Source organism: Lissotriton vulgaris, chromosome 4_1 (genome assembly GCF_964263255.1).
Source record: "Lissotriton vulgaris chromosome 4_1, aLisVul1.2, whole genome shotgun sequence".
Taxonomy (NCBI): domain Eukaryota; kingdom Metazoa; phylum Chordata; class Amphibia; order Caudata; family Salamandridae; genus Lissotriton; species Lissotriton vulgaris.
In genome coordinates, this window is record NC_141691.1 from 1,522,247,691 (window position 1) to 1,522,275,059 (window position 27,369).

Below are 27,369 nucleotides of genomic sequence, written 5' to 3' on the forward strand. Positions count from 1 at the left end.
GTGATCTAACTAAAATCACTGTTTAAGTCTAAAATTTGGGAGATGAAGTAGGGTGGGTGGAATATCCATTAGCTTATAGAATACAGTAAGGCTTGTACAGCGTTCGAAATTCAATCTTGCTTAAATTAAGCCGATGTGGCGCAGACATTGTGCAGATGGAAATTCGAAGTTGATTAGAACTCTTTCAAAACGGCTGGGTACTTAAGCGGAAAATTATCAATTTTAATATTTAAATGTTATTTATCTCAAAAGAGACCACTATGCATCGATTGTCTCCTCCAAGGAAGCGCTTAACTTACGAAACTTGACGAGAGCTACAGGTGATGCGACATTAGCACGCCATGAAATTCAGGGAGTAAGAGGGGGTTTACATTCTAAAAACATGCTCTTGTAGATTGGATTCATATTAGCAGCGCATCAATTGAATGTTCCTAAGCACTATGTGCACAGTATGACAAAACGCACATATGTCATCTGACATACAATCGGTAAAAACTTTATAATCTTGGTGCAATATCCTTTATTTCCCTGCAGGATAATACATTACATTCATTATAAATATGATTTTCAACAAACCTGAAACCAAAACATAACCAACATATGCACGCTACTCAATATGTGGGCTGCCAAAGGCACAAATGGAGGCATAAACATCAATAATTTGAGCCCTAGACATATGAGATGCTTTAGCCTCGTGTAACATGTTTTAACATGGAAGTCTCCCAAAATACACATCCAACCATGACCATATGTCGGTTTCTCAACATTTATATTTATACCACTAACATTTTTTTTACCTTGCTTTAGCCATACTTCATTTGTTAAATCAAAACGTAAGCATCTTCTAATGCTGCTTGCCTGGCCACTCACCATAAAGCGTGCACCAGCTGCCTTGAGACATCCATTCTTAACCACACATTACTGAGAACTCGGTTTCATAACATATGTTGTGAGGTTGCTCCCGCTCAGGTGCCAAGTCGCTTTCTTCCTATAATGCCTTGAATTAACCAGCATGTTGGTGAAAAACGTGACCCCTACATTTAAGCCGGTCAACTATTTGGAATGGAACACTGCAGATCAAATCTTGAAAACGTCATTAAATATCATCAAGTTTAATTTCGGATACAGGTTCAATTGCTTTCATGCAGAATTTAACACCAAGATAAACGAAAACAAATAGGTACTCTAATATATATATAATTTTGTTTTACCATCTGCAATTGGTAATGATGTTGGTCTTGAGAGAAGATTTACTCTGGAAACGCCTACAATACATTGCGGTTTTAGATACTGGATTTACAATGCATGTGATTTCACTGCTTTTTTTCAAGTTATATAGAATATTTACAGCTGCGGTTGAGAAACAGAACAGCACATATCAAAGATAAGCTGATCCAATGGTGAAGCCAAATCTCAAGAAAGCTTTGTGAAGTCTCCTCAGCTCAAGCAGAGTCCATGCTGATCTCTGGTAATTATTGTATGAAAGCTACTTTGGGTCATGTGAACACACGGTCCTTCCTAACAAAAATCACTGTTCCTTGGTTCATTTGTTGAAATCGATATTTTTAATAGCTCGTTGTACTGCATTCACAAAGTGTCTTTCTATCGTGATGTTGATTTGATACATGCTGGATGTCCAAAGGTTTATCAGTCTCCCTTAACCTCGACTGAAGGACTTCATGTACTTTCAAGTGAAGCAGTGCTACTATAAAGAAACCTCTTCCAAGTTTTACAAAATAGCGAGAACAAGAAAGAGAGCTACATGTCAGAGGCAATGTGAAAAACAGATGTTGTTCCCAAAAGAACTGGCGTTTCTGAAGTCCCAATGATCGAGCATGCAATATAGCACAACAGTGAGCACGGTGCATTTTTCGAAAACTGAACAGAAGTTCCCTTGCTGCGGCTCGCAATCCGACTTGCCTCTTTTGGTAAAATTAAATGCCCTTTTTGAAAAAGGCAATCTGCTCAGCACACGTTTTGAATGCATAACCCTGTTACAACCTTCACCCCCTTTTTGTCAGCAGCAGGCTTTCGAGAAGGCCAGAAAAAATCCTGTAATAACAGACACGCGATATTAAGTCACACTTATTCTCGCAAAAAACAAACCTACACAATGTTACTGTGAATACAGAACTCTGTGGTGGGAAGTCGGTCCCTCTCTGTGAGGCATGCAAGAACGCCTGCGCAGCAACTTGGCAAACCGACACGGCTTACGGAAAATACTCGTCAAATCCTGGGTCCGGCTTGCAGGTAGCGACACACCACAAGTGGGCCACAATCACACAACACTTGTGCAGGGTTTCAGAAATCGCAGACTCTTCGCCGTTGGCAGTAGATGCATCGACATTTCAAGTTCAAGGCTGTGGAACAGGCTCTTTAGTCTTCCTTTCCCCGCCGATGGAAGCGCTCCAAGAGCGCGCGAAAAATGTTACCGGGGATTCTTTGGTGTCTATCAATTAAAGACTCGATTGCACACTTGGCCTGAAAGAAAAACAGCTTCAATAAGATGAATGCACACACATCTATCTGAAGTAAGGAATAACAAGCACTGGCATAGCCAATATGGTTGTGGTTTGCACTTTCAAATAAACATTTAAAAGTCTGCTACAGTGCAAAACAATTGGGAAAAAAATATGTGCTTTATATAGGCAATGCATGGACGAAAATGAATTAAAAAAAGACATTACTTACCGTCAGTAACTTTCTTTCTCGTGAATACTCTCCCTACCCGCACGCTGATTATAATTACAACAAGCATGTTGTGTCCTTAGACATTGAGGACCTTTAATAGGATGATCACGACCCACTGCTCCTTACTGTAATCAGTATAAAAACTATGGGCTCTTGTTATTACGCAGTGAAGCCTCTCCTGTTCCTTCGAGGGATGTGGCAGAGAGAGGAAAAGAAACCAGGGATCAGAAACTTTTGAGGCAAAAGATGCCAGAGTTCACCAAGTACCAACGTGTCCGAGTAGAAGGAAGCTCATCGAGGCTGCACTGACAGTGCCTGCATTTCAATGACAGCAACTTCAGTTCACCAACAAGAGAAGTGATTGCATTAAGATGGTTAAACTGCCTGCTAACTCAAAGAACATATATGCATAGGCTTAACAGGCACGCACATCAAACAGCAAGGCCCAAGTTAAAGATCCACTGCAGCTTAATAAAGGGCGCAGGTGGAAACATACATAAGCACCTTAAAAAAATGCATCATAACTTGTAAATTAAACAGAGGGCTGATCTGGCAAAAGCAGCACGACTATAATAGGGCCAACAATCAACCTTTAATAGTACCCACAGCAATAGCCTTGCTAGACCAAACGCAGCACATTCAGGAAAACTTCAGAAAGTATGTTTAAAACCGATTGACTGGACAGCCCTCACACAAGGCAATACACGTAGCACAGCAGTCAAAATCACATCAACTTCTGGATCAAATCTACTCTGTGTGTGGAGGTTGAGCGGAACCAGCAAAGGTGTAGGTTGTGGAGGTTTGGGTGCAGAACCCTGCCCTGTTCCCGTGGCAGATGGTCTTCCGAACAAGAACCTGGCTCAGCAGGTTGGAGTAAAATACCGTCTGAGCCCAGATCGGGGCTATCAGAAGAGCAGAAGACAATATCTTCTGATCTATAGAATTTGGGGAAGTGACAGCAGAGTCGGAAACATGTAACAAAGACCAGAGTTCACTGGAATGGGAATCACACCTCTCATGGAACCATAAGGCAGTAACTACAGAGGGCAAAGGAACAGACAATGAATGCTCTTGGCGGTAGCAAAAACATCTACCCAAGGCATGCCTCACTGGGCGAAGAGGTCTTGAACTACCTCTGGAAGCAGACACACATGGTTTGCTAGAGGACTTGGACTACTGCTGAGCTCGTTCAACTTAAGTTCAGAAAATCTGCCAGATGGTTAACGGGGAAATTCCTAGAAGGCCCAGCCAGTGCTACAGTCTCAATGCCTCCTGGCACAGGACATGTGACCCCACAATGCTCGGTTTGTTTCAGTACCACATGCAGTCATCTTGTCCATCACATGCGGAAGAGGGCTGTCACTGACTGAAGGCAGAAAGGTCTCAACAGCCTGCTGGATACCACACAGTTCCTGAATACTGATGTAGCACATTGGCTTCAGCAGAGTCCAGAGGCCTCTGAGCTCCACCTCATCCAGTTGGCTTCCCCAGCCCAGAGTGATTGAATCTGTATAGAGAATGGCCTGCTGCGAGTCAGTCTGGAAACCATCATCTACAATTCAAGTTCCCAGGCTATACAATATAATCTTAATAGTATGGATTTTTATTCCTTTCTGAAATTAAAGGTTGCCCTTTCTAAAATACTCCTTTGTCCAGACTCAACTACTATTTCTCTCCTTTCTATGTGGTATCGGTCAGGTCATACTGCCTCCAGAATATATAAGTTTTTGTCCGCTCCATTGCCTTCGCAGTCTACGATCACATAGGAGAAATGGTCTCATCATTTTGAGCAAGACATTTTTAAACATATTTCACAAGAGATCTGGCAGCTGATTGGGAAGTTCTCTCTAAGCAATAAGATTTCTCCTTCCCCTATTCAATCCAAATTTTTAACATTGAATCTTCTGCATTGGACCCCTGCTCGTTTTTATGAACTGAAGCTTCGAGATAATGATCTTTGTTGGAAATGCAATTTGGTCTCTGGCACTCATCAACACATGTTTATCGAATGCTCACTGCTACATCCCTTTTGGGAGTTGGTTCAGAAACACTTATCACTAATCTTTGGTATTGAAATGGAGCTCTCATTACCTATAATCTTATTGGGTCCATGGGCTGCACCAACTTCAATACCCCCTGACGACACAGATATGCAATTGTTGGATCTCCTTATATCAACTGCTGTTAAAAGTTATATTAACAGAGTGGAAATCCTTTAATTCATTATCATATCATAATAGGTGGGCATGGGTATCATATCTTCGTGGGGCTCATACTTTTGTTGAGGAGAAGCACTGTACGCCTTCCATTTCTAACACTGCTTGGAGGTCATTGGATAAATATACGAGCTTGGCTTCGCAAGGGTTGGTGGTTCAGTATTCTTGTGTCTACCTCTTAACTTGTCTCCCTCAATGAAGCAGCTGTCCCCATCTATCGCTCGTCCTCTCTTCTCTTCCTTTCTTTTCTGTTCTTCCGGCAGCCTATTCTCTACATTTTCTTTTTCTCTTTCTTTCTTGCTTTTATTGGGTTGTCTTACTTTTCTAAGCAATGCAACTAGTTTTATCCAGATTTGATGATCTTTTACATATAATATTTATTTACATATATTATATTTGTTTTTATGAAATGATCAGCTATTTATGGTTCACAATGCTCAGTTGTATTGCATTTTATTTTAATTGAATTAACTTGTGTTTCTTAAAATAATAAAGATATTGGAACAAGTTCCCAGGCTATGTTATCTGACACATGGATGCTGTCCATGAGGCAACCCAAGTGCTGAATCCATTTAAAGAAGAGGTTCTATTGCAGTGTGTGCTTGTGCCAATACGCATGAGGCTCCAGAAGGATATCAAAGGCCAGGAGACGAAGAAGCCTCAGAACCATGCAGGCCAGAACACAGGACTGAGCCTGAAATATCGGGCTCATCTCCTGAATGTCTCAAATTCTCCACGAAAGCGAAAAACATTTCTAGGCCACCATGTCTAGGACCGACCCAGCAGTGATCACCCCCAACGTTTTGGACTGAGGTTGCTGGTTTTTCAACGCAGTGTGCACTAAGGCCTGCTAATCAGACCTCAGTGCCAGCACTCTGACCCTTAAAGTGTGTTTTTTTTAAACTTTATTTTTCCAGTTTATACATTAAAACAATAACACATAACTGGCATCCTTTCAGTGTATGTACGCAGATCGACAATCTCATTAGCGGCACTTAGGACTACAGGCGGCATCAGGGAGGGAACGGACTCATGGGGAAGGGATACAAAAGCACACAATAATAGCACAGTGAGAAGGAGCCAGGCATGGTGCTGATACAGGAGGTGAATATCACTGGGGTCAATGCCCCTGCTCCCCGTCAGACACAGACCCAACAGGCGCATCCAACCCACCACCCCCACTTTCAGCGGTGTCGCATGAGGAGAGCTCCTCTTCTGCCAGCCCCGATGCACACATTACGTGCCAGGCTATTAGATCATCCTGCAGCTTCTCATCCCTCAGAGAGTTGCATGTAAGTTTCCTCGGCCAATGACCACTCTCTTACATCTCTGAGCCAAGTGGATACCTCCGGGGCCCTTTGCCCCATCCAAGTTATTGGCACCCTGCGCCTGGCTAGCACCAACATTAATTGGAGGAATTTGTACGAGAGATTCTTCTTTTTGGGCTTCCGGACCAGAGCAAGCAGACAATGCAGGGGCTCGAGCGCTAACCGAAGGCCCGTGGCTACGACTATTCGCTCCACCACCCCCGCCCAGAATTGCCTAACCAAAGGGCAGTTCCAGACTAAGTGCAGGAAGCCTGCTTTCTCAGCGTGACATCTAGGGCAACTGTCTCCCCTATCCTCGGAGATGTGCTTCGATGATACTGGGGTTAGGTATGTGCGGTGTAGGAAATTGAAGTGCGTCAGTTTAAACCTTGCATTGCAGGAGACCTTGCGGGTGAGGGTACCTATGCGCGTCCACTGTCCCTGGTCCATGCATTGCCCCATATCGATGAAGGGGGCTAGTATCCAAATCGGGAGCTCCCTCTTAAAGTGTATGTTTAATTGGCTTATACCTAATTGGCAAAAGTTAACTTACTTAAAAGTCCCTAGATTATGGTCACAGGGACACCTAGGACTTGCAAGTTAAAATATCCCTTGAGGGCTGCAGCACTTATTGTGTCACCACAAGTGTGACAAAGTAAAACATGGCTCCCACCCTGCCACTGAGGACTTGTAGAGACATTTAAACTAATGGCAACGTCCAGAAAATAAATAAATGTTAGAAATGGGGGTCTCTAGTTGCCAGAGGTAGGTACTTTTGTCCAAGTAGAGACCCTTGCTTCTGGCACAGATAAGGGGGATACCCTTATAAAATAACCCCTGCTCACCCCCTTGGTAGTTTGGCACGAGCAGACAAGCTTATCTCTGAGGCAGTGTGTAAAGCATTTGTGAACACCTACTGTAATTCAGTGAAAACACTTCCAATGGACACCGCATCAGTTTAGAAAAATAGGTTATCTTTATCTAAACCAAAACAAGACCAAACAACAAAAAATCCACAACACAGGGATACAAATATGACTATCAGATGGTAAAATAGTTCAGTTCAAAGGAAATTGCAGAGGTAACGCTTTTAACACAAAGTACCTTGGATGTGTCATGCATACCAACAAAAAGGGTCACAGGGAAGGTAATGTGTCAGTTCCTTACACTCAGGGAAGGTGATGTGTCAGTTCCTTGATCTGGGGGAGATGATGCGTTGGTTTCTTACCGGAGAGGAGGTGATGCGTCGGTTTCTTACTGCATGGAGAGTTGATACATCGGTTTCTTACTGCGTCCCACAGCGATGAGACAGACTTGGCGCCTCGATGCGATGCAATGATCTGGGACACTGCGTGGGTGCGTGCAGCCGCACAGCAGGCCTTGCATCGGAATTGGTGCGGTGACCTTGGACTTCGGTGCACTCGATGCGGCGTGCGGCGATTACTTGAACCGCGAGCAGCCGCTCCGATGATTTCTTTGGTGATGCGTCGGAAACAGGTGTGGATGTGTCACGCTTCTCATTGTTGACAAGGCTCCCTCCTCGGTAGGGACAGTAGGGTAAGAAAGCATACCAGTATCTGGAGAGGTAGCCAGTCCTCTGGCTTCACCCAGTTCCTCACACCAGTCCATGCTACAGTCTTCCTCATATGGCTGGTATTCTCCAGGGTCCAGCAGCCCCATCTGTTCTTTCCAGAGTCCTAACCCAAAGGAAAAGGGCTCAGACACTGATCTAGGAGGTAAGGCTCCTGTCTGCATCGGGAGATGCCCAACCGGCTCCCTATCGGAGTTGGGGATCAGAATGGGGATGGTGCTGTTGGCATCGCGGGAGCATCGGGACCGGCGTAGGGGAAAGTTGAGTTGGTAAGCCCGGCGGGGATCCTGGAATGGATCCACTGGAGCCAGAGTCACTGGTGTGGAACCAGATGGGGCCCCCTCTGACCCCACAGGGCCAAAAGGGGCACCAGAGGGGTCAGCCCGTCCAAATTTGAGGTGCATGGCCTCATAGAATGCTTTTAGTTAGGTGGTGGTCGCTCCGGCTCCTGGAAAGTATGGGAGGCATGGAATCGGCCCAAGCACAGGTTCTACCGCATAGTCAGTCCATGTCTTGTTGGCTGATGGACAAGGAGAAGTCTAAGAACTCTTCAACTTCTTTGTTTTGTGCCTGGACTGCTCCGAGGACGTGGAATGGAAGGACAACCTCAGACTCCACGAGCACTCCCGTGAACTTTCTCTCGACCGGGACCGCTATTTACGTGGAGTCGCATGCCAGGTCGCCATGAGCTTTAGTGACCGCTACCTCAAAGCCTTTGGGTTCATGGTGCGGCAATTGGAGCACGCCTTCGAATCATGGTTGCACTCCAAACACCACAAGGAGACAAAGTCTGGGTCAGTCACCAACTTCAGCAGATAATGGGCTCCAAAGGGCCTAAACCCTGTCTTCCTTGATGACATCTTTCTAACACACCAGGAGAAAATCCTCGAAAACACTCAACAAAACGTCGAAAAAATCCAGCCGAACAAGGACTATGGGGTAGCTCTTCTCCGAATCAGCACTGGCTGGCGAAGAAAGAAAATAACTGATGTCAGCTAGGTGGCAATACATAGGTGCCGTAAAGGTCGCTTCCGGCCTGGCCGCTGCCGCATGTGGACCCGATCAATGCCACCTAGAATTGTGGGGGTACTGCACATGAAAAATCTACTGGATCCAGCCCGACAGCGGGGAAATTCAAAGGTAAGGAATCAGCGGCTATAAGTCTCTATCAGATTGAAAGTTCACCCTTCTGACTAGGATGCTAGGTACTTGGTCTGAATTAAAAGATGGCCAACAAATCCTCCCTATCTCTCTTGGCAGCATGGATGAGCAGGAAAGGCCTGGTTACACAACAATCCTGAGGCTAGACACAAGGATGGTTACTGGATTTCAAATAAAGGTCCAATTTCCAGCCGCAGGTTTTACATTGTTCATGGAACAATACTTTAAGAACTCCTTAAATATATGCACAATAAAAAGTAAAACCAACTGAAATCACACAGAGCCATAAATAAGGAATATCAACAATAATAGAGTAGAAATACTGGGTACCAAATTGAAATCAATATGGACTATTTGTGATCAGCAACTGATCAAGTTCACTGCTATTTGCAATAAAATATTTTTAAAAGGCAAATTCTATCAAAAGGAAGAGGATGGATCTACAGATACTCTGGCTATAATTTATGACTACTGTGGTATTGTTTGTAATCACTGCAATGATGGTACAAGACTGCTCATAATGCGAGACCACAACACCTCTCATAGGTAATACATTAATGGTACCCTAGGGGAAAAGGGCTGGTCTGCCTCCATGTTCATATTTAGGAGAGTATTCCTGGTTAAAGTTAGGGTAGTGGATTTTTAATGACATAAATTTATTTTTTTTGTTAGTTTTGAGGCCACTATCAAATATTTGTTATGTAGTGCAATTTAGCATACTGGGAAACAAACCTTGTGCTAGACTGTTTTTTTATTTAATCAATAAAGATTCGCTTTATATCAAAAATCTGGAGGGCCACTATATTACTTCTTGTGTACACCAGATCTTACTCCTTGGTGTTGGAGAAATCTTTTACGCAAAGGACATTACTCAAAGTTAAGACCATGAGTTTATGAATACGCAAAATGGTTCAATGTAGAGACTGAAGCAGACTGGTGACAGCATGGAAACTGGAGTTATATAGATAGCATCACACGGATGTGCTCTGATCTGGAGTCATACATTGGAAACACTGGAGTCTTAGGTTGGAGATTCTGCAGGAGGACGAGGCTGATTAGGGATTGACAGTGGACTGTGTTGAACACTGCAGAGGTCGAGGAGTAAAAGGGGGAGGGGACACAGGAGAGGGACGTTGCATCGTGGACTACATAGATAAATGCTATTTTACTGCACTTTAGCCTGAACCCTAAACTGTAAAGGCGAAATGAGGGTGCTCACAGAGCTCATAGCAAGTCCCTACGCAAAAATATTTCCAAGGAAAGAAAGGTGAATGGTCAGGCTTCAGTTGCAAGTTTATCTAGGTGAAGGCTTCAGTATTCAGTCTTTGCCACCGCTCAGTGAAACCTGAAATTGGCAAAGAGACAGGTATTAGAAACACTTCAAATACAGGCCTTCAAGCCCCTCTGACCTGCTTGCGCATGAAATGCGGTGCCTAATATGTATTTATTAGTGCAAACAAAGGATTTGCTTTTTTCAACACACACGAAGAATGACACGTTAAGCTCTATCAGGGAAGATAGGTAATCCCCTTTGGGTTTAAACCATTTAACTGTAAGCTATTTGGCATTAATGGTCTATGACACATTTTTTGCCAATAAAACTTCTATTCTTTTTTATAAAGTTAAAACAATGACTGGATAAATTATTTTTTGGTGTCGCCTATGCAAATCAATGAGTTGTATGTAGTTCCTGCCCTCAAAATGGCTTCACTGGGTGTATGGGCGAGCTGTTTTCAAAGCCAATGCACAAGTGCAAAGTTTATTTTCCAGATGAATCATTCAATATTTGCCTCATGTTGGCAGCAGAAGCAATAAGCACATCAGTCACCATACAATCGCTCAAAAACAATAGACTCTCTGGAGGGACTTTTTCCTACAAGCCTTGTATACAAGACTACCTAGATGCTGAAACATGAAGATAACAATAACAGCCTCTGACTAATCTGTCACCAAAGAAAGATTATGTTTAAAAAGCAGATGTAAATAAAAACCTATCGAAATGATGTGGTAACTCAGTCGATAAAGGAATATCCGGTAGCTTTGCAGTCTTTTTGCATAATTTTGTAAATGAATTCAAAGGATCGTTGGAGATGGCTTCATAGAACTTTTAGACAACAGGACAAGTTGAAGAAACCGGATCCTCAAATCCATAATGATGGTGTGGCCAACACAGTTGAGATGCTACTGCAAATCAGTGACACCGGAAAGGAGTGTAGGGGTGAGCCTCCTCATCTAGATAGTTTAATCTTTCCTTAATGGAGAAATAGTTTACCTATGAAGCCTTTCTTTGGTATACAAGGTCCGTGTGTTTCTCCTGAAGGTCGGGACAGTGAGTGAGGAATGGCTCAGCTGGTCTCTCAAATACATTGTGTTGTGGCCCTGGAGCTGCAGGAGCGATTGTTAGCAGTAGTACTGGAGACCGTGTGTAACAGTGTAATTAGTTAACATTTGATTTGACTCCAGCAGACTGAGTGCCTCAAGGTAAATAAACACATTGTTGGTCCGGAATGGCCAGCAAATAAAGATATCAAAGTAGGTGGGGATTGACAGCTCAGCATTGACAATGGAGCAGATACAGATGTATATCTTAAAGTGGAAGAACAAGTAGCTGTCAACTCAGAAAACCACCTGGATGTTACCTGAGTGGACCTCTGCACAATAAGGTGAATGGATGAGACAGTCCCCTGTTCTGCAGGTCTGCTTGGTGACACAAAATGTGCACTCTTCCAAAAAAGGCCTGCTGCTATTCTTTTTTACAAACAAAACAGGTGATGGACAGAATGTGGATCAATGTCACACATTCACCCCAGTCCAAAGATCTGGGCCCAAATCCATCGTTTTTTTGCACTCCACACCACCCTGGGTTAGACAATGGCGATATGCAAATCAGCTCTGACCCTGTGCCCCATGGGAACAGTCCAGTCCGAACTACCAAAGCCATGTCCTTCCCAGAACGGAATCAAGCATCCGAGGACCGGACCGGTTTCGAGGTAACACCTCTCATCAGCCCGGCTAGCTTGACTCCAGTGGTGTGGAGTGCCTGGGACCCACGTCTGAGCATCCCCAGCGCACTTATGGCGGTAATTGCAAACAAAACAGGTGATGGACAGAATGTGGATCAATGTCACACATTCACCCCAGTCCAAAGATCTGGGCCCAAATCCATCGTTTTTTTGCACTCCACACCACCCTGGGTTAGACAATGGCGATATGCAAATCAGCTCTGACCCTGTGCCCCATGGGAACAGTCCAGTCCGAACTACAAAAGCCATGTCCTTCCCAGAACGGAATCAAGCATCCGAGGACCGGACCGGTTTCGAGGTAACACCTCTCATCAGCCCGGCTAGCTTGACTCCAGTGGTGTGGAGTGCCTGGGACCCACGTCTGGGCCCAAAGATGGATTTGGGCCCAGATCTTTGGACTGGGGTGAATGTGTGACATTGATCCACATTCTGTCCATCATTTGTTTTGTTTGCAATTACCGCCATAAGTGCGCTGGGGATGCTCAGACGTGGGTCCCAGGCACTCCACACCACTGGAGTCAAGCTAGCCGGGCTGATGAGAGGTGTTACCTCGAAACCGGTCCGGTCCTCGGATGCTTGATTCCGTTCTGGGAAGGACATGGCTTTTGTAGTTCGGACTGGACTGTTCCCATGGGGCACAGGGTCAGAGCTGATTTGCATATCGCCATTGTCTAACCCAGGGTGGTGTGGAGTGCAAAAAAACGATGGATTTGGGCCCAGATCTTTGGACTGGGGTGAATGTGGGACATTGATCCACATTCTGTCCATCATTTGTTTTGTTTGCAATTACCGCCATAAGTGCGCTGGGGATGCTCAGACGTGGGTCCCAGGCACTCCACACCACTGGAGTCAAGCTAGCCGGGCTGATGAGAGGTGTTACCTCGAAACCGGTCCGGTCCTCGGATGCTTGATTCCGTTCTGGGAAGGACATGGCTTTTGTAGTTCGGACTGGACTGTTCCCATGGGGCACAGGGTCAGAGCTGATTTGCATATCGCCATTGTCTAACCCAGGGTGGTGTGGAGTGCAAAAAAAACGATGGATTTGGGCCCAGATCTTTGGACTGGGGTGAATGTGTGACATTGATCCACATTCTGTCCATCATTTGTTTTGTTTGCAATTACCGCCATAAGTGCGCTGGGGATGCTCAGACGTGGGTCCCAAGCACTCCACACCACTGGAGTCAAGCTAGCCGGGCTGATGAGAGGTGTTACCTCGAAACCGGTCCGGTCCTCGGATGCTTGATTCCGTTCTGGGAAGGACATGGCTTTTGTAGTTCGGACTGGACTGTTCCCATGGGGCACAGGGTCAGAGCTGATTTGCATATCGCCATTGTCTAACCCAGGGTGGTGTGGAGTGCAAAAAAACGATGGATTTGGGCCCAGATCTTTGGACTGGGGTGAATGTGTGACATTGATCCACATTATGTCCATCATTTGTTTTGTTTGCAATTACCGCCATAAGTGCGCTGGGGATGCTCAGACGTGGGTCCCAGGCACTCCACACCACTGGAGTCAAGCTAGCCGGGCTGATGAGAGGTGTTACCTCGAAACCGGTCCGGTCCTCGGATGCTTGATTCCGTTCTGGGAAGGACATGGCTTTTGTAGTTCGGACTGGACTGTTCCCATGGGGCACAGGGTCAGAGCTGATTTGCATATCGCCATTGTCTAACCCAGGGTGGTGTGGAGTGCAAAAAACGATGGATTTGGGCCCAGATCTTTGGACTGGGGTGAATGTGGGACATTGATCCACATTCTGTCCATCATTTGTTTTGTTTGCTCTTCTTTTTTACAGCAGACACCCTATTAAACAACTAAAACAGGAGATAGGTAAGAAGCAGAATGGACTGAACTTCAGATCTTCAGAGAACAACATTTTTTAAGATAGAAAAAAACCTGTGCCGAACAAAGGCAAGAGTCATGTACAGGAACAGACTTCCACAGATCAAAAGCACACGTGAGCTGCCAAGAACAAGCAGCCAGCAAAGTGAACATTGTGATGCAATGATTGACTCTCCTATTCTGCAATCTATGTATATGTATTGCCATCTATCTATTTATGTATCTTTTTCATATACTTCCACAAAACCTGTGAAATGCAGCAGATCTAGTTATTTGGGCTAACTTTAACTTACGCCTGCAATACACTGCTTAGGACCTCACATATTACATCACTCATGACGGTGAGTGGCATCCCTGATGACATCTCAAATGACTTCACTGATTACATCACCCAGTGAGTAAGTATTTCATAAATGTTTATGAGACCTAAAGATGTATACTAAACTGCTGCAAAAGTTAAATTACTATTCTTTCTCTACTACTAATAAGTGATACCATTTCTAGCATATGTGATCTGAGTGGTTGTGTGTACATATGTGTTTGAGTGGGTGTGTGAGTGGCTGTATGGGTGTGCGAGTGGCTGTATGGCTGAGTGCGTGGCTATATTGGAGAGAGCGGATTCAGAGGAACTGCGGGGCTGCAATGTGATGTTCTGTGATGAGGATGTGTCTACGCAACGGCGGATCAGAGGAGCAGCTGGATCCTGCGTCGGGGATGCATCTTGCAGTGGTTAGATGCAAGGGGATTCATGCCACTGCATCAGTTATGCCCAAGAAACCACAGGATGGCAGGGCACCCTCAGGCCCACTTCCAAGAGTCCAGGACTTGGGTGGCACCCCTTGGGTATGCAAGACTCACATCAGGCAGAGTCCAGGTGCTGGGCGCAAAGTGGTTGGGGTCTTTTCTGTCCCTGATGCTCTAATTAGGAGACCAGTTAGGAGACCAGCCAACTAGGCCTTGGAGCCACTCTGGTAGTCCAGGGTTGAAGACGCAGGTCCATTGTTTACTCAAGCAGCAGTCCTTCTTGCAACAGAGCAGCACAGCAGTTCTCCTTCTGAGTTTTCCACATGTCCAGATGTGTAGTGAAGAGTTGGGTGTGGGTACCACTATTTACACCCTTTGCAGTGAGAGAAGGTTCTGGAGGTTTCGATTCTCAGAGGGGTTTTGAATTTCCTGCCTCCTTGCCCTAGGCCCAGCTTGTCTGGGGGCACAAAAGACTAGTATCAAAACCTTTGTGAGTGTGCTCAGGCAGAGCTTTTGTGGTGGGAAAGTGTGGTAGGCGACAGCTCCTTCCCATCTTTAAGTCAGAGATGACCAGCCTACCAACACCTATTCTGCCTTTGTCTCACAGTCTGGGAGCAATACACAAAGGCCAACTGCCAGTTACACCCGTCATGTGACCCAGGATGCAAGCAAAAGTGGCATTTTCAAAATTATGACCTAAATCCAACTTTAAGAAAAACAGTATTCTTGCCTGCGCACTCCCTTCTCTCATGCAAGTTATCAATTATTCAAAAATTGTTTGTACAGTATTAGTGTGCTACTTGGTTGAAAGGCAGCCATCCCAAAATAACAATCAACTTCTGGTGGATTACTCCACTAGTTTACCAGGTGCACTCCAATGTATTTAAAGTATAACCAAAAATAGTCAATTTGTTTCCTTGGATTATTCAATTAATCACACAAAAAGAGATATCTTATTCAAAACCATGTATTTTCAAAATTTTTTAAATGTGCATATTATTTGCTTTAACATATCTTTCTTAGATTAAATGATTCAAAATTAGAAAAAACTACAGTTTCATATTATCACAATGCAGTATTTCTATTGTAGTTGCAATGCGGAGAAATTTTTTAAATGCAATAGAAAACTTAGTTGAGGAAAAGGCCCAATGCATTTCGGGGGGTTCCCTTCTTCAGGGGCACTGTAAAAATAAAACAATGTATAAATGATGAGTTTCACATTCGTGATGCTTCATTAGTAATTCAATTATCGACTAATTAGATGTGAAGGCAGTTCATAAAATTCCAACATATAGTGCATATAAATGTTCTGACAACTGGATATATTTGTTCAGAGACCTGGATTACATGTTTGTAAAAACTGGAGAACTATGGACATCTTATCAAGGCCAAAATTAGAGAAACAAACAAATGAACATAAGAGCCATACCCACCACAGTTTATAGATGTTACAACAATATATTGTGTTTCAAAAGAAGAAAGCTGCAGAGATAAAAACTACGTGCAAAATGCAGTAAATACTCCAACATGCTGTGTCAATTTGCAGCAAGAATGTGCAAAGTGGTGACTATATACTCACATCTCAACTGCTCAATGTTACATTGTAGACTAACTGGCGTTCAGACCGTGAAAGCGTATCAAATGCAAATCTTTCAACTAAAGGGCCAAAAAACAATAGAATGTATATCTGTCAGTAACATAGCATCGGTGCACTCAATAACCAAATGAAAAACCTGCTCCTATTAATATTAACTTACTTGATATTTATGTAACTATTGCTGGTAAGTTACTAGACTCAGTAGGGGTAGTGCATGGAGTCTCTATTCAATCATGTGTGAGCACTGGTTCCATCTCTGCTCAGACGTGGGCCAACAATCGCCAAAAACTCTTGGATCTTTACTGTCTGTGAATCACAAAATAGTGATCTTGAAAAACTGAATTTCTTTTAAAAAATGACAACTCTCTCAGTTGGATATATTGGTGAATCTTGCTGTCGTATGGTTAAAAATACTCGCGAAAAACGGACCTGATAACTGTTGGGACTGTAGATAAGTTGCAGTAACCATTTGATATTTTGAGTAAATATGTATACTATCAAGACGCCACTAAACAACCTTAGCCATAAATGTTGATCAGGTAAAAAATCGCGTCTAAGTACCCTTATCGTAAATACTGATATTGTAACCAATGTTCATAAGGTTACCAAAGGCCTGCGTAACCATTCAGTACTTTGCGCCTGTAAATTCCTAAGCTTATGTTTCACCACACAACAACTTGTGCGTAAAGTCATGCAACTAAAATATCTAGGATAGTAAGCAGTTGAGCTCTTTTCCTTTATGTATTCGAACTCACCAATGTTTTGTATAATCTTTGCCAATACGGAATATAAGCTCCTCTATCTCAATCTGAAAAGCAAAAGAATCTACTTTAAATATTATACATTTTTTAAATCACTGCGCTCATTCTAACTATACAACTCGCCGCTAACTACGCGAATTCACAACGATTTTGCTCCAAACTCCACCACGCGTAAAACTGTCCGTGGCGTACCTCAGTGTTATATACCCTCATTAGTTTGGTAAACATGGAAACAGGACTACATATTGTCGTCCACTTCTGTGCGCCCGCGTGAGCCTCAGACAGAGTAATAGGACTGACCGAAATCTTCCATCTTTGAATGGTGAAGAGTTATCAAAGTGTGCACCCTCAACTTTGAGGAAAACTAACCGCAACAACAGTGCCAGATCCCCTGGAAAACTTGTTGTGGAGACACGAGCGAACTGATGCAATAATCGACTATTGTAGACTGTCGGTACCTATTTTGCACACTATAGCCATGCAATTAGGGAAACCACTATGTATCAGAATTTCAGCGGTAATCTGACTCCAACGGGTAACTATAAAGCTGAATCCTATTGACAAAACCAAGAGCAGTTAATGAAGAACATAAGAATTCTACCCATATATTTTACCCATATATTTAGAAAAATGGGACATAAATAAAAGTGAAAAAAGAGAAAAAGTCAAAAGAGAGAAAAGTCAATAAAGATGATAGAGTGTTAGTATTATATAGTACAGAAATTTAATAAAGTCCATTTGACCTGAATAAGAGCCCATTCACAAAGTCAAGCTGAAAAAGAGTCATGCTAAACATTTTTACTGCAGACAGAATGAAAGTAACGTGTGAGTCATCAGACATTATTCAAAACTAGTCCATTTACAGAAAACACTGTAGTTCAATCTTGTCATTTAGCCCACATGGCACCATGGTTTGCAAAAATGTTGTCCACCAAGCTTCTCTCTGAGCTAAATGTATTGAATGATTGTGGTCTGGTTTCTGTGCAACTATTTCAAAAATGGTGAACCTAAGCTGTGCATTGGTGTGCTGATGTTCTAACCAGTGTGTAGCAAAAAAAAGACTTGGTAGACTTTGTTCTGAATGTACTTTTGTGTTCTGATATGCGCACCTTAATTTTTCTTGAGGTTTTGCCTACATATAGCAGGCCGCACGGACATCTGATGGTATAGATCACGTTAGAACTGTTACAGTCCCCATTAAATTTTAATGAAATACCTTTCCCTGACTGTGGGTGGTGAATGACATTCCCTGTTATTACATTGTTACAATGTACACAGTTGTAACATTTTCGCATTCCATTAAATTGTGGTTGTTCTTCAAGGGCTGTGGTGGTCAAAATTTCCTTAAGGTTCTTGCTTCTTGTGTACGCGAATAAGGGCTCTTCATTATATAAGCCCTTGAAATCAGGCTCTTGTTTCAGCAATTCCCATCTAGATTTGATGATATGCTTGATTGCTCCTTCATTGAAAAACAACCTTCCGTACCCACAATTATTAAGAGTGAAACGGATAACCTTCAATCCAGCAGATTTACAAGAAGCGTTAAAGCAACAGACAGAGAGATTTAAACAAAGAGGCTATCCTGTGGAAGTTTTGGAGACAGCTTTGAACAAGACTGCAACCAAACAACGAGAGGAGTTGCTCACTACTAAGCCAAAAGAGAGGACAAACAGACATGTGTTAGTTTCTAAATATTCATCAAGATCTCAAGCAATCAAGCATATCATCAAATCTAGATGGGAATTGCTGAAACAAGAGCCTGATTTCAAGGGCTTATATAATGAAGAGCCCTTATTCGCGTACACAAGAAGCAAGAACCTTAAGGAAATTTTGACCACCACAGCCCTTGAAGAACAACCACAATTTAATGGAATGCGAAAATGTTACAACTGTGTACATTGTAACAATGTAATAACAGGGAATGTCATTCACCACCCACAGTCAGGGAAAGGTATTTCATTAAAATTTAATGGGGACTGTAACAGTTCTAACGTGATCTATACCATCAGATGTCCGTGCGGCCTGCTATATGTAGGCAAAACCTCAAGAAAAATTAAGGTGCGCATATCAGAACACAAAAGTACATTCAGAACAAAGTCTACCAAGTCTTTTTTTGCCACACACTGGTTAGAACATCAGCACACCAATGCACAGCTTAGGTTCACCATTCTTGAAATAGTTGCACAGAAACCAGACCACAATCATTCAATACATTTAGCTCAGAGAGAAGCTTGGTGGACAAAATTTTTGCAAACCATGGTGCCATGTGGGCTAAATGACAGGATTGAACTACAGTGTTTTCTGTAAATGGACTAGTTTTGAATAATGTCTGATGACTCACACGTTACTTTCATTCTGTCTGCAGTAAAAATGTTTAGCATGACTCTTTTTCAGCTTGACTTTGTGAATGGGCTCTTATTCAGGTCAAATGGACTTTATTAAATTTCTGTACTATATAATACTAACACTATCATCTTTATTGACTTTTCTCTCTTGACTTTTTCTCTTTTTTCACTTTTATTTATGTCCCATTTTTCTAAATATATGGGTAAAATATATGGGTAGAATTCTTATGTTCTTCATTAACTGCTCTTGGTTTTGTCAATAGGATTCAGCTTTATAGTTACCCGTTGGAGTCAGATTACCGCTGAAATTCTGATACATAGTGGTTTCCCTAATTGCATGGCTATAGTGTGCAAAATAGGTACCGACAGTCTACAATAGTCGATTATTGCATCAGTTCGCTCGTGTCTCCACAACAAGTTTTCCAGGGGATCTGGCACTGTTGTTGCGGTTAGTTTTCCTCAAAGTTGAGGGTGCACACTTTGATAACTCTTCACCATTCAAAGATGGAAGATTTCGGTCAGTCCTATTACTCTGTCTATGAGGCTCAATCGGGCGCACAGAAGTGGACGACAATATGTAGTCCTGTTTCCATGTTTACCAAACTAATGAGGGTATATAACACTGAGGTACGCCACGGACAGTTTTACGCGTGGTGGAGTTTGGAGCAAAATCGTCGTGAATTCACGTAGTTAGAGGTGAGTTGTCGAGTTGTATAGTTCGAATGAGCGCAGTGATTTAAAAAATATATAATATTTAAAGTAGATTCTTTTGCTTTTCAGATTGAGATAGAGGAGCTTATATTCCGTATTGGCAAAGATTATACAAAACATTGGTGAGTTCGAATACATAAAGGAAAAGAGCTCAACTGCTTACTATCCTAGATATTTTAATTGCATGACTTTACGCACAAGTTGTTGTGTGGTGAAACATAAGCTTAGGAATTTACAGGCGCAAAGTACTGAATGGTTACGCAGGCCTTTGGTAACCTTATGAACATTGGTTACAATATCAGTATTTACGATAAGGGTACTTAGACGCGATTTTTTACCTGATCAACATTTATGGCTAAGGTTGTTTAGTGGCGTCTTGATAGTATACATATTTACTCAAAATATCAAACGGTTACTGCAACTTATCTACAGTCCCAACAGTTATCAGGTCCGTTTTTCGCGAGTATTTTTAACCATACGACAGCAAGATTCACCAATATATCCAACTGAGAGAGTTGTCATTTTTTAAATGAAATTCAGTTTTTCAAGATCACTATTTTGTGATTCACAGACAGTAAAGATCCAAGAGTTTTTGGCGATTGTTGGCCCACGTCTGAGCAGAGATGGAACCAGTGCTCACACATGATTGAATAGAGACTCCATGCACTACCCCTACTGAGTCTAGTAACTTACCAGCAATAGTTACATAAATATCAAGTAAGTTAATATTAATAGGAGCAGGTTTTTCATTTGGTTATTGAGTGCACCGATGCTATGTTACTGACAGATATACATTCTATTGTTTTTTGGCCCTTTAGTTGAAAGATTTGCATTTGATACGCTTTCACGGTCTGAACGCCAGTTAGTCTACAATGTAACATTGAGCAGTTGAGATGTGAGTATATAGTCACCACTTTGCACATTCTTGCTGCAAATTGACACAGCATGTTGGAGTATTTACTGCATTTTGCACGTAGTTTTTATCTCTGCAGCTTTCTTCTTTTGAAACACAATATATTGTTGTAACATCTATAAACTGTGGTGGGTATGGCTCTTATGTTCATTTGTTTGTTTCTCTAATTTTGGCCTTGATAAGATGTCCATAGTTCTCCAGTTTTTACAAACATGTAATCCAGGTCTCTGAACAAATATATCCAGTTGTCAGAACATTTATATGCACTATATGTTGGAATTTTATGAACTGCCTTCACATCTAATTAGTTGATAATTGAATTACTAATGAAGCATCACGAATGTGAAACACATCATTTATACATTGTTTTATTTTTACAGTGCCCCTGAAGAAGGGAACCCCCCGAAATGCATTGGGCCTTTTCCTCGACTAAGTTTTCTATTGCATTTAAAAAATTTCTCCGCATTGCAACTACAATAGAAATACTGCATTGTGATAATATGAAACTGTAGTTTTTTCTAATTTTGAATCATTTAATCTAAGAAAGATATGTTAAAGCAAATAATATGCACATTTAAATTTTTTTGAAAATACATGGTTTTGAATAAGATATCTCTTTTTGTGTGATTAATTGAATAATCCAAGGAAACAAATTGACTATTTTTGGTTATACTTTAAATACATTGGAGTGCACCTGGTAAACTAGTGGAGTAATCCACCAGAAGTTGATTGCTAAATCCAACTTTACCATTATAGAGGGTTTTAAATTACAATTCTTATACACCAAAACTTAACATTCCTACCTGCTCCTAATTGAAAGGTATCACTTACTAAATGTAATAGGTTAACCTAATGTTATCCTACGGCAGAGGGAGACCTTGCAGTAGTGAAAAACAAATGTTAGTTTTTCACTACCAGGACATGTAAATCTTAAAAGTACACGTCCAACCGTTTAAATACAATGCACCCTGCCCTACGGGCTACGTAGGGCCTACCCTAGGGGTGACTTATATGTGTTAAAAAGGAAGGCTTCGGCCTGGCAAAAAGGTTTATTGGGCCAGGTTGAAGAGGCAGTTTAAAACTGCGCTGGCCTGAGCCATGTTTACAGGGCTACTTAGGTGGGTGACACAAGGAGGCCCACTAGTAGTATTTAAAGTTTCTAAATATGTGTAGTACCACATTACAAGGAACTAACAAGTAAATTAAATGTGCCAATTTGGTGCAAGTCCATGTTACCATATTATAGGGAGAAAGCACAAGCAATTTAGCACTGGTTAGCAGTGGTAGAGTGTAGAGTCTCAAGGTCAGCAAAAACAGGAGGATTGAATGCAAAATGTTGGTGGAAAACCACGCCAAAGAGGTCTGTAATGAAAGAATTACAACCCTGTCAGCATCTTTTCACAGAGGATGAAAGATTTATTTTATTTGTTTTGGACCATTCTAAACCCTATGTTTCGCAGACTCTTAAGCTTGCATTTTAAAAAGAAAACCAAAATGTTAGGTGGTTGGTAGGAGAGAGGGGCCATGGATTGTGGGACTGCTCCCGCCGTGGAGAAGTCACAGGACATTATACAGAGTAACATCCTTCTTGCCATGTCACTTTGGGTGCGCATGCCCTGATAAGTTATGGGGACAAGGAGAACCTTTCAAATATATCCTGGAGGGTGAAAATGGATATCAAAAGAAGGTGGTTTCCATGTATTTTCTGAGGAGTAGATCACTTCAATGTGCTCTTTGAGATGAGGTAGTGACAGGGGACTCGGGCACCAAACCCTTCTTGCCCCCTGCAGAAAAGCTCAAACCTGCCCCATTTCGCTTCGGCTTCTCTCGCAATCTCTTCCCATCAAATCTCTCTTCCCATCAATTCTCTATCCTCTCCTGTCTCTCTCATCACTTTCTCACTACCTTCCATGTTTTTCGTTCTTGAAGTTCCCCGTGCCTGTTGCAATTAACCTTGAGGAGCTGTGAAAAATGTCAGATGCGCTAGAAGGAGCCTTGGGCTTTCAAAACTAGCATTCATGGTGGAATAAAAGGCCTGTCTAAAATGTCCAATTTATGTGCCCCTGTACCAAGTCCAACAACTCAATTAAGGAGAATTTACAAAATGCATCCTCTGTCACAATTGCAAACACCAACTAAGAGGCAAACAGTACTGTGCAACACTTTAAGAAGTACCTTTTCAGCTAGTTCTGGTGCCGTTATATCTGGATCATATGGTATGGGATCTCCTAGGTATGTGCACAATTTGACTGGAAAACCTCCATAAATAGGGAGAAATGGGATTTTAAATGTTTCATATATCCATCGAAACAGACCTGCAAAAGTAAAGAAAAGCAAATACATTAATATGCATTTCAAACAGCAGCATGTTAACTACAGGTTTTGAAATACTCAAATGTGTTAATGGCTATTACATCAATTGGGTAAACCTTATTAAGGCACTATGTCTCAATATGAAAGATTTTAAATGTATTCCTCTAAAACACGTTTTTTGCCAGAAAAATAAAGGTATCAATGGATTTCAATGTTGTAATAGTAGCCAAGAACAGCATTCGTTTCCTACTGTAGGAAGAGCAGTACCCCAAGTAAAGATTTCAAAACTTTTTCTTTAGGAATTAATATTTTGAGTTTATCTGGCATATTTTAAGCCATATTAGAAGGTTTTTCTTTGTTTTGAATCAAATAAATCCTAAAGCGGTTTACAAGATCAACCTGTATGGAAAATACTACCAGGGAACAACTTGTTTTGCAAATATAGTAAATAAGTATGCTGGTGTAAGGTGAAAGACAGCATACACAACCCCACTGGTACAATCCCCCAATCGCCGACCAGAAATAGTCAATTAATGAGGAATCTGATCACTGAAAAATGAAACATCGTGCCAAACTTATATCACTTACGGATTGCCCCAAGGGATCTAAATCCTTCACGAACATTTCTTGTGAACATTGGAATGATGGGCTATACCAACAAAAAAGAAAAAGATTAATACACATATAAAATGTATGGTTTTACACGAAAGAACAACGCATTGAATAGAAAGCGTACTTTTGTATTTTTAAATTGTATCTTGGTTGTCCAGTTAATGGTAAAATACAGCAAAGGTGGGGGAGGAGAGGAGGGTTGTTAGTTTTTACATCCTGCTATGGGTCAAGCATTCCTCCGTAATGCCGAAACACATTTAAAGGTTGAAAAGGAAAGCTGGCGCCCACTTATCTTAGAGACAAGCTTAGGGTGGCTCATTTACAACCCTATTTGTACTACAGTGGAGTTGGACCTGTCAGCCTTAGGGTGGTCTTCCCCTACCTTTTTGCCCTGTGCCTCCCATTTTCACTGTACCTTTTTGTTGGACCTAGGACTCTGGGTGCCTCACCACTGCTAAACAGTGCTGAGGTGCAGGTGCTCTCCCCTAAAACCTTGTGACGCTGGCATATCTGCTACAAGCCCCTGCTACTGCAGTAAGGCTTAACTCTCCATAGGCTAGCATTGGGAACCCCCCTTATGGGATAATTTCTGACAGGGACCTAAAGTCTGTCATGTTTGGTCTTGTTGGACTCTGGGCGGGGAACCCTTTCCAATGATATATGGGGTTTGGGCACTACTAAGTTAGGGATCCCACTTTTAGAAAGTGGACCTTTTCCTGCCTACACTTAGTCTGGGCACTGCAGACTCCCCCTTCCCCTCTGCATACGGATAGCCTGCCTGGGTTGGGAGGTGGGAGTGGTGATTCACACCTTCTTCCCTGGGATGAGCTGTGATGAGCTGCCCACTGTAGCCTTAACAGCCCTGTCTCTCGTCACTGTGACAGCCAGGTCAGGGAAGGCAGGGAAAATACCAGAACGCCCTGGATTCTTCCAGAAGACCCTGCCCCCAGACCCTTCCAGAGGCTTCTACCACTTTCTAGCCCCTAGACTGTAGGATATATAAGGAGGGTCCTGGCCTCACTTCTTTGTTACACTGCTGAACTACGGGGACACTCTGCTGGAGTAAGGACTGCTGCGCCAGGAGGATTGCCACTTGTGAGGAGGTTGACTGCTCCCAGGAACTGCTGCCCCTCCTTGTAGAGCTGCGCACTGCCTGCTGATCCTGCCCTGCTAGGGAGGACTGAAAATAACACCCCCAGAGTAACAACATCTTTTTAAGGACTGCCTTTTTGGGGGACATCAACTCTTCTGAGGAGTTGGCTCTGCACCTCTGTGCCTGCAATCAACATCACCATCCCAGGAATCCTCAACTACTGCCTATGCAGCACTGGGGGTGTAAAAGAACTGTAAGCCCCCTCTGAAGTCATCGCCTCCAGCCCGAGCGGAGCACAGTATGTAAATCACCCCCTGAGGCACGGAAAAGCTTTGTGAGCTGTAAGCGCTGAGAATCCAAAATCACCGCCGCTGGCCCTAGGGGCCGCCTCCCTGGACGCAGTCCCACAGCACTGGTGGCCAACGGACTTCAAATTGCCCCCAACTTCACCGCCGCTGCCCGGGACCTTAATGAGCTGAGTAGCGCTGCGAAGACAGTAGAGGGCTGCGAGCCCGTAATCACCTTCAGCGGCCCGGGGGCTTGCAAGCATTGTAAGGAGAAGGCGTTGTGGGCAGAAATCGCCATCCGGGAGCCGAGGGAAGCCCGGCAAGGACTCCCCCGGTGACGACTGAGCCCCGCCGTGCTGGGATTGGGCGGCGGGTCGCCTAGCAAAAGAGACGCGCCCTTGCAGCCAACGCAGCCGATGGAAGAGCTGCGTGCGTTCCCGAGAGGGCTGGCCTGCCCTCCTCCTTGCCACGTCATCTAGGAACAGGCGGTGCAAGGCAGAACCAGAGGAGCCTCCAGCGGGTGCCATCCTCACCGTTCCCCCCAAGGTAAAAGCCAGAGCTAAGTCGCAGTGTGTGGTGCTGCCTTGGGGGGAGGGGGGGGTTGATGGGGGCCGGAGGCTGAGGGGAAGTCTCGCTGTGTCCAGGGACTTCCAGGGCCGCGCTCACTAGACTCTTGCCGGGCCCTCCCCGGGGACTGCCGCAACTCCCTAGCGGCCCACCATAGACTGGGGCAACTTCCCCTCAGTTAATAGCAGCCGGCCGGACAGACGGTTCTTCCTGTTGGGGGCATTTTACAAAGTACCTCAGGCAGTGTGATCGGCACCCCGCACTATCGTATTTCCCCTAGCGCCAGCTACTGTCAACCATCCCCACTGGCTCCCTGGTTCCTGCTGCTTGGGGACTGCAATTAAGATACTGCGGGCTGGAGGCAGGGAGAGTCCCTGCGCACGTTTTTCTGTGCTACAGACCGGAGAATGAACTTCCAAAACATCGAAACCTTGTTCCAGCAGACTTGTTGCACCTGCAAGACTGGCTTCCCTAGCCACAGGCAACAGATAGAACCCTTTAAGAACCCATGATACATTTGTGGATCTTCCTGTATTATTGATCCTGCCTGGAAACTGGGGTGATCTTATTATTGATTTTGCCTGGAAGCCAGATTTATTTGATGATTGACCTTGCCCGATACTACTGAAGGTATATGGTAAATCCTTACCAGTTTTTGTGGTCTTGCATAATTCAGATAACGATAATTAAATTTTTATATAAAACCGGTGTAGTGTCTTTTCCTTTTGTGTGGGTTGTACTGTTAACTGTTGGTGTGTGTTGCACAAATACTTTACACATTGCCTCTAACGTTAACCCTTGCCGCTCTGCGCCCAGCTACCCTGTCTGAAGCGATGGTCCCTACTTGGACTAGGGTGTGTACCCCAGCCAACTAGAGCCCCGGTTCTAACAAGTGGTCACAGCTCAGTGACATTCACAGGACCCTGGATACAGCACTGATCAGGTGTGCTTACAGATAATGGTTCTGAGGATGCTTTTCCTGGCTGACCCCCCCCCCCCAAAAAATAGAAAGTGCCTTCTTGTAGACATACCTTCATAACTAAAGTATTATGCTGCTGAAATCTAAAGGTTCTCCTATAGTACAAGGGACTTCTCAGGGCGTTAAATGCAGTTGTCAGTCTAGTGCAATCAGACAAGGCAATTAGGTTCCAAGCAATTCCCTTAAACCAGCTATTAACTCCGTTAGAACAGTATGATTTTCTATAAGGAAAGATTTGGGCCTTTAGAGTAAAGGTACTGCACTAATTAGCACAGCAGGTGTACCAGCACTAGAGACAAGGGTACTAGAGACCCACAACACAAGTTGGATAATTCAGGGCTACTTCTAGTAAGAGCGACCTACCAGTTGAAAATCACCGGTATTCTTGCTTCTGGACCTTTGATTTTGCATCTCTGCTATGGTATGGAACTGACTAACAAAGTCTCACAGTAAGCTTTTTGCGGTAAGAGCTGTACCTCCCAATGCCCAACTTTAAAAATTCGGTCAGCTACTGTGCAGCTCTGGTAAGAAAATCTGCATAGATTGCACCTAACACGTGCACAGACCTGTGCATGCGGAGCGCAAGTTAACCTATCCAACTGAACCTGGCATCAGAGCA

General features: G+C 43.4%; 1 protein-coding gene across 1 annotated transcript in view; it reads right to left on the bottom strand.

Annotated features, from left to right (window-relative positions):
- Positions 1-503: 503 nt before the first annotated feature.
- Positions 504-27,369, bottom strand: part of TMEM68 (transmembrane protein 68) — a 115,065-nt gene continuing 88,199 nt past the window's right edge. The window contains exons 4-6 of the mRNA XM_086918004.1: positions 23,801-23,861; positions 23,075-23,214; positions 504-2,481 (exon numbers count right to left, since the gene is read on the bottom strand). Of these exons, the coding sequence (XP_086774130.1) occupies positions 2,377-2,481; positions 23,075-23,214; positions 23,801-23,861 (306 nt within the window). The 3' untranslated portion in view covers positions 504-2,376. The remainder of the gene's footprint in view (positions 2,482-23,074; positions 23,215-23,800; positions 23,862-27,369) is intronic.